This window comes from Geospiza fortis, unplaced genomic scaffold (genome assembly GCF_000277835.1).
Source record: "Geospiza fortis unplaced genomic scaffold, GeoFor_1.0 scaffold130, whole genome shotgun sequence".
NCBI classification, from domain to species: domain Eukaryota; kingdom Metazoa; phylum Chordata; class Aves; order Passeriformes; family Thraupidae; genus Geospiza; species Geospiza fortis.
Window position 1 is genome coordinate 6141872 of NW_005054300.1, and position 6531 is coordinate 6148402.

General features: G+C 57.4%; 1 protein-coding gene across 1 annotated transcript; it reads left to right on the top strand.

The window, feature by feature from the left end:
- Positions 1-10: 10 nt before the first annotated feature.
- On the top strand, positions 11-4471 carry ZFYVE27 (zinc finger FYVE-type containing 27; the record flags this gene model as incomplete). Its single annotated transcript, XM_031062818.1, has 10 exons — positions 11-210; positions 368-463; positions 653-765; positions 1456-1586; positions 1944-2015; positions 2181-2201; positions 2391-2535; positions 2830-2876; positions 3350-3431; positions 3654-4471. Coding segments are annotated over 10 exons (972 nt in total), but the record flags the coding sequence as incomplete, so codon positions are not given.
- Positions 4472-6531: the final 2060 nt, after the last annotated feature.

Genomic DNA, 6531 nt, shown 5'->3' on the forward strand with positions numbered 1-6531 from the left:
TGACCCTGTCCCCCCTCTTCCAGCTGCCTGGTACTCGGTGCTCGCCCTGCTGGTGGCGGTGCCGGCCCTGCTGGGCTACCTGCAGGAGACGTGCCGGGCCCGGCCCTCGGAGCCGGAGCTGGTGCGCAGGAGGTACCACAGCATCCGCAGGGAGGACCTGCGCAAGGTGCAGCTCTCGCGGCAGGAGGCCATCGCCCAGGTCAAGAGCTTGTGAGTGCCGGGGGCCTCCCCAGCGCTGGGACTGTGGGGGCCTCTGCAGCCGCAAAGGCTTCTTGGGGGCTGTGGGGGGCTCCTGCTGTAACACACGTGAATGTGGGAAACGAGGGTGTGTGTTTGTGGGGTGTTTTTGTGACTGTCTCATTCGCAGCCTGATCCAGCTGGAGGGGTTTCTGAACGGGATGTGCTGCAGCTGTGAGGCAGTGTACCGTGTGCTGTACTGGGAGAACCCCACTGTCTCTTCCCAGTGAGTAGTACTGGGTCGGGCACCCTGGGGTGGGCTTGGTGGGGAGGGGGGCTCAGCCAGGCCTGTGGTGCTGTGTTTGATTTGTTTGGTACTTGGAGAGAACAGATGGGACATCAGATGAAGGAAGGAGTTTTATGCTGTTGTGTGAGTTGCTCTGACTTGACCACGCTATTCTGCTGTTTTCCACAGGTTTTATGGGGTGCTACTGGGCACTATCTGTGTCCTCTACCTGCTGCCCCTCTGCTGGGTCCTGGCCATCCTTAATAGCACCCTCTTTCTGGGCAACACCCAGTTCTACCAAGGTATGAGACCTGTCTGAAGTGCCCTGTGTGGGATGGGTTGGGGAAAGGCCCTCTGAAGCCAGGGATCCTTCCCTGGACTTCTCCTTCACATGAGCCCACTGTCCCGTGTCAGGCTCTGCCGTAGACCCTGACCCCCCGTGAAGGCAATGATGCCCTAGGGGTGGTGCTCAGCAGCCCAGGGTGGGTGGTATGGTCCTGGGGCTCAGCTGTTGGAGGTGAGAGTCTCTCCTGATGTGTGTTCCAGCACAGGTGCTGTTTCATTTTCTTCTCTGTGGTGTGGCAAACCAGGGTCTGTCAATGCAGGCTGTGTGTGAGCCTCTCCATCTCTCTTGATCCCTGACCCTGCACTTCAGGATTTCAAACACATTCGGGTGCCTGTGGCAGTATATGACACAGGCTTGAAAACATGCCATTGGAAGGGAGAGGAGCCCTCTTCTGTGGCTTGTGCTGGAGGAGTGTTGGATGTGTCTGAGCTGTGATGTTGGCCCTTGCTATTCCCTGTCCTAAGCTGGAGCAGGTGGTGGGGGGTGGGGGGGGAGGCTTCCTTTCTGCCATAACTTTGATGTGTGAACAGTGTGTCAATGCCCCGCTCTGAACCTTGGAGATCAGGTCTTGCAGTTGGCTTTTGTGTGATGTGGCTGGGAGTAGGGAAATGCCACCCTACTCCAGCTGTTTTCCCCTTTTTACCAGTGATAATGGAACTCAAGGCCTCCATCGAGCAGTGTGTGGGCTCCAAACCCCTCGAGAGCACTCCAGAACCTGATGACCCCCTGCCACCAGCTGCTGCCCCAGATCGGACCCCCACCCCCACCAGTGCCGAGGTGAGAGAGGGGCAGGGCTGGCAGTTGTGGGGTGGGAGCTGCAGAGTCAGCCCTTGGGTCTGACCGTGCCTGTGTCCCTCTGCACACAAACTTCTCCCTGCTGCCAGCTTTGCTGGAAGCCTGTGAGCCATTCCTGAGTTACTGGGATGCTGCTCTCTGCCCTGGGGGCTTGCTCAGGTCCTTTTTCTGCATGTAAGGATGTGGTCTGAGGAGACAGGGGCTCACCTTCTGGCACTTGTGTCATCTGTGAGGCTGCCTGGGGCCAGATCCATTGTCCTGGAACCTGCCCAGAAAAGTGGGGCCACCTTTGAACAGAGGCAGGGGAACAGCAGGACTAACTTTGTGAATCTCTTGTAGGACCTTACCCCTGGCAGTGTGGAGGAAGCAGAGGAGGCAGAACCTGATGAAGAGTTCAAAGATGCAATTGAGGTTTGAGGCTGGTTGGGGTGGGCTGTGCCTGCAGGGCAGCTGAGGTAGGAAAGGGACAAAGACCTTGTTGGGCAAACTGGGTGCTCAGAGAGAGTGACTGTGGGGCTGGGTGCCTCTGACTCTGTGTGTGCTCACTCTCCTCTCTGTCCCATGCTGCGGGAGAAGGAGAACCAGCTGCTGGTCATGGTGAGTACTGCCATGCCAGGGTGTGGGATCTCCTCCCAGCTGGAGCTTTGCCTGGTTTGCTGATGGCTGGTAGAAATGCCAGGTGGAGCACTTGGCTTGTTGGGTGCCTGCTTCTGTCGTGGGCTGCCCTGCAGCCCTCAGTGTGCCCCCAGCCACCCCGCTGTGCTCAGCTGGCTCTGCTCTCTGCAGGAGGATGATGAGAGCTCTCAGTGCTCAGCAGATTTTGACCTCAGCCTCCCAGACAATGGTTTTATGAGCAAAAATGAGGTGATCCGCAGCAAGGTGTCCCGCCTGACTGAGCGCCTGCGCAAGCGCTACCCCAGCAACAACTTTGGTGAGTCTGGGAGCAGGTGCTGCTGGGGAGCTCAGCAGCCTGGGGTCTGCTGCTTCCAGTGGTGACCAGAGGACTGGGAGAGGGGGTGTGGTGCTTCCTAGACTGTGCTGACACCTCCAGTGACCTTTTCCACTCCATGGGGAGAATGGTCCCAGGACTCCTGGGAAGGGCAGGGATGGAAGGTGCAGCAGTGTCATCTCTGAGCTGAGCCTTTACAACAGCTATAGGTGTTCTTGTGCCACTTGTAGCCCCAGGCAGCAGAGCCCTGCCTGACCTCTGCTCTCTTTCTTTCAGGGAACTGCACGGGCTGTGCTGCCACCTTCTCTGTGCTCAAGAAGAGAGTGAGTCTTCAGCTTCTGCCCCAGCTTGCTGGCTGCACCTGGGGCAGAGGTGTTGCTCATGTCTGGCTTGCCCCAGCTTTCTCCAGCAGCTCAGGTGTCTGGCCTCGGTCACAGCCCAAATGACCTCAGCTAAATGCTGGGTGTTGTCACATTCCTAATGGCACCAGGGATCCCTTGTGTTGTGCAGCATTTGTCCATTTACTCCTTTGGAAGCTGCCTCAGGCCAAACCCATGTGTTATTGTAGAAGGTACCTGCTCTGTGCCCTGGTTTAGTCTATTTCCTGTGGCCTTTGTGGTGAAGTAGAGCATGGGTCTGCTAGTGGGAATGACCTGTTGCCTTATCTGAGCCCTGTGTGCAGTGCTTGGCACACAGTCTGTGGGCAGCTCTCAGAAGGAGGTATAGACTTTTGACTGCCTTCACTCCTGGGTTAGTCTGATACACATCTGGGACTCACCTCCATCTTTCTTCACAGAGGAGCTGCAGTAACTGTGGGAACAGCTTCTGCTCCAGGTGTTGTTCCTTCAAAGTCCCCAAGGCTGTGATGGGAGCCACGGGTGAGTTGAAAGGTAGAGGGAAGAGCTTCTTCTTCCCCCTCTTGTGTCTGCCCAGGCATTTGCCCCAGCCCTGGTGGGGAGGGTAGACAGGACATGCCCAGCACAGCCTGGCTTGGGACAGAGCAGTGATGAATTTGCAGCTCTCGAAGCAGCTCTGTGGCTGGGGTCCCTAGCCCATGGTGGGAAAGGGGGATCATCTGTGACATTTGCTTTCCTTTCCAGCCCCGGAGGCTCAGAAGGAGACAGTGTTTGTGTGCGCGCTCTGCAACCAGGTGCTCATCAAGTGATGAAACAGGCCCAGCCAGCTCCTGTGTCCTGCACTGCCTGACACCTGGGACAGCGGGCAGGCACACTTGCCACTGGGAACCTGGAGTGTTTGGATCCCAGCATGGCATTCCCTGCCAGAGGACGCTTGCACTTGTGCTCCTCCTGCCAGCGCCGGGCTGGACAGACCAGCCTTCCTTGCCATGCACCAGCTGGGTCGCTGTGGTGGAGCACTGCTCACAGCTGTGCCCCATCCCTGCAGCTGCTCCAAGCCCTGGGTGCTCTCTGGCACTTGCTGTGCCCTGCCACGTGCTTGCCCAGGCCCTTTGGCCTGGCTCAGTGATGGTAGAGCCATCCTTCCTACTCGTGGTCCTGCCTTCACCTCCCAGGTGGGGCAGAACAACCTCAGGGCTCTGTCCCTACCTTTCCCAGCACTGTGCTATAAGTGACTGTATTTTTGGGATCAATTCAGAGCTCCTCCTGCATCTCTTGGGGTCTAGACTAGCCAGGTCTTTCATCCTGGCTCAGCTGAGACTCTGCTAGTCACTCCTGTGCTCCTCAGCCTCACTGCCTGCAGATTTAGTCTTTTACCCCCGAATTTGGCTGTAACCCGGAGGAGGAAACAGAATGATTTTGGATTGGGCTGTGTGGCTGGGTCTCCAGTGTGACAAAAGGCAGGAGTTGGTGCTGCTCTCTGCACTTGGTGACTGCTGCTTTCTACTACAGATTAATATATAAATGCATATAGAGAATGGTCAATAAATCTCTTGTCCTCAGCTGGCTCTTGTGTCATACCAGTAAAAGCTGTCCCAGTCCCAGGTCACTCTGACACCTCTGTGGCTTTGGCCCTGCTGTCCTGCAGGTGCTCCTGGAGAAGTGGTGTTCTGTGCCACCAGCTCTCCACCGTTTACTGGAATTCCCATCTTGTGTCCTGCTGTAGCCTTGTTTGCCCCCTGCTCAGAGCTGTGTGCGGCTGCCTGTCAGCTGTGCCAGGGCTGGATCCTGCTGGGCTGGAGCCAGGGAGCACCTCAGCTCTGACAGGAGCTACTGAGCTTCCTCTGCCTCCCGTGGCTGCTCCTTCCCCTGCCCTCCCCGGGTGGTGGTCCCAGCAGCTGCCTGTGTGCACAAGGATGACCTTTCCTTGTGTGAACAGCAAAGCTCCCAGCTATCCCAGGAATGTGACCCTGGCTGCTGTGCAGCTGGGAACAGCCATGGCCTGGGTCCCTGCCAGCCAGCTGCAGCTTCCCTTGAGCCAGGGAATCTGGAGGGCCAGTGCCCACCAGGCTGTGACACCCACTAGTCTGAGAAGTTGCTGGAACCCAGACCCTGCTGCAAGCTCCACATCCCACCAGTGTGGGAGCTCCTATGTGGCAGAGCCTCAACACTTAGCTTGGCTGTGGGCTCATAAACTCCTTCACATGGAAGTTTGGCGAAAAGCCGGACTTGGCATTTGATGATGAGGGTGTCTGGCTTGTGCTGGGTGTGCAGGGGAGTGCTGTGCAGAGGGCTGAGCAGTTAGTGGGGGCAGTGGAGCAGCTGTAACATTGGGGAGGGGGCTGTGTAGCACCACAGGAGCTGTGGGTGTGTTTGTGAGGGTGTCTGCAATGGGATATTACTGGGCTGGGAGGGGCTGGGGGGGTCAGCTTGCTCAGACAGCTGACAGTGGGAGGCGGAGGAGCCACTCATATTTCTAGAGAAAACACTTGGAGCAATGAGCACTATGGCCATGTATGTCTGAACATTCTCTGGGAAGATGCTAATGACACAGAATACAGAGGGCTACAGATAAACTTAGGCTGTGGGAGATGGGGTTTTATTTATGCTTTTTAAGTTTTGCAATAAAATGTAATTGACAGTGTTTATTCCTATGGAAGTGTGGTCTGCAGTCAAGCTCTGAACAAACCTAATAATATTTGAATTTTTTCCTCATTTTTTCCCCAGTGGCCAGGGAGGAGTGCCCATTTCTGGTGCAAGGCTAGGGAAGGGGCTGGCTGCCCCATGTTCCTGGCTGGCTGTGGGGCCAGAGTGGCAGATTTGGGCTCTGGATGCTGACCAGTGGGGCCAAGGCCATGCCCAAGGAGGGCAGAGGGAGAAGAGGGCAGCCCAGAGCCGGGCAGGTGCACAGTGCTCTTGTCAGAAGAGGGTGGGTGCAGACATCCTGCAGCCTCAATTTCCTTCTTGTCCCAGGAGCTCCCTGGGGCAGGCCAGCTCCAAAGAGAAGGCAGTGCCAGGCAGGCAGGCACTGGGGGAATGTCCTGGCAGCACCTTGGGCCCCCTCACCCTTTGGGACAGGTGGATACCAGTCTGCACTGCAGGAATGACAGGGTCCCTCAAGCTGTCCCCTTGTCAGCTGGGACTGGGGGGCAGCTGGGGCAGTCCAGCTGAGCTAAGGGACAGCCCCTGCTGCCATCAGGGGGGCTGGGCTGAGGGCTGCCCTGCTTCTTCGGCTTTTGTGAGGGTCCTGGCCAGTGCAGGTGGGTGGCCCTAGGAATAATTTTGGAGGAGGCTGGAGGCTGTGGCATGGGAGGTCTGGCAGCCAAGCAGGGCTGGCAGGGAGCTGCAGAGAGGACTTTCAGATGGTATAGTGTAGGGAGGACAGGGTTGGAGGCTGCCTGGTCCAGTATCTGCCCCCTTTGATGCTCAGTGCCAGGCTTCTCACAAGTGCTGTGAGCTCCTGGACCATGGATTTATCCCCCGGGGTGACAAAGGAAGAAACTTCCCTGGCAAACCACTGCCAAACCCAGCTGTGGGGCTCCAGCAGCAGTGATGGCCCTCTCCCCCCATGCTACTCATCTCAATGCCTTCCCAGGCTCCCTGGAGTGGCAGGGGTGGCAGA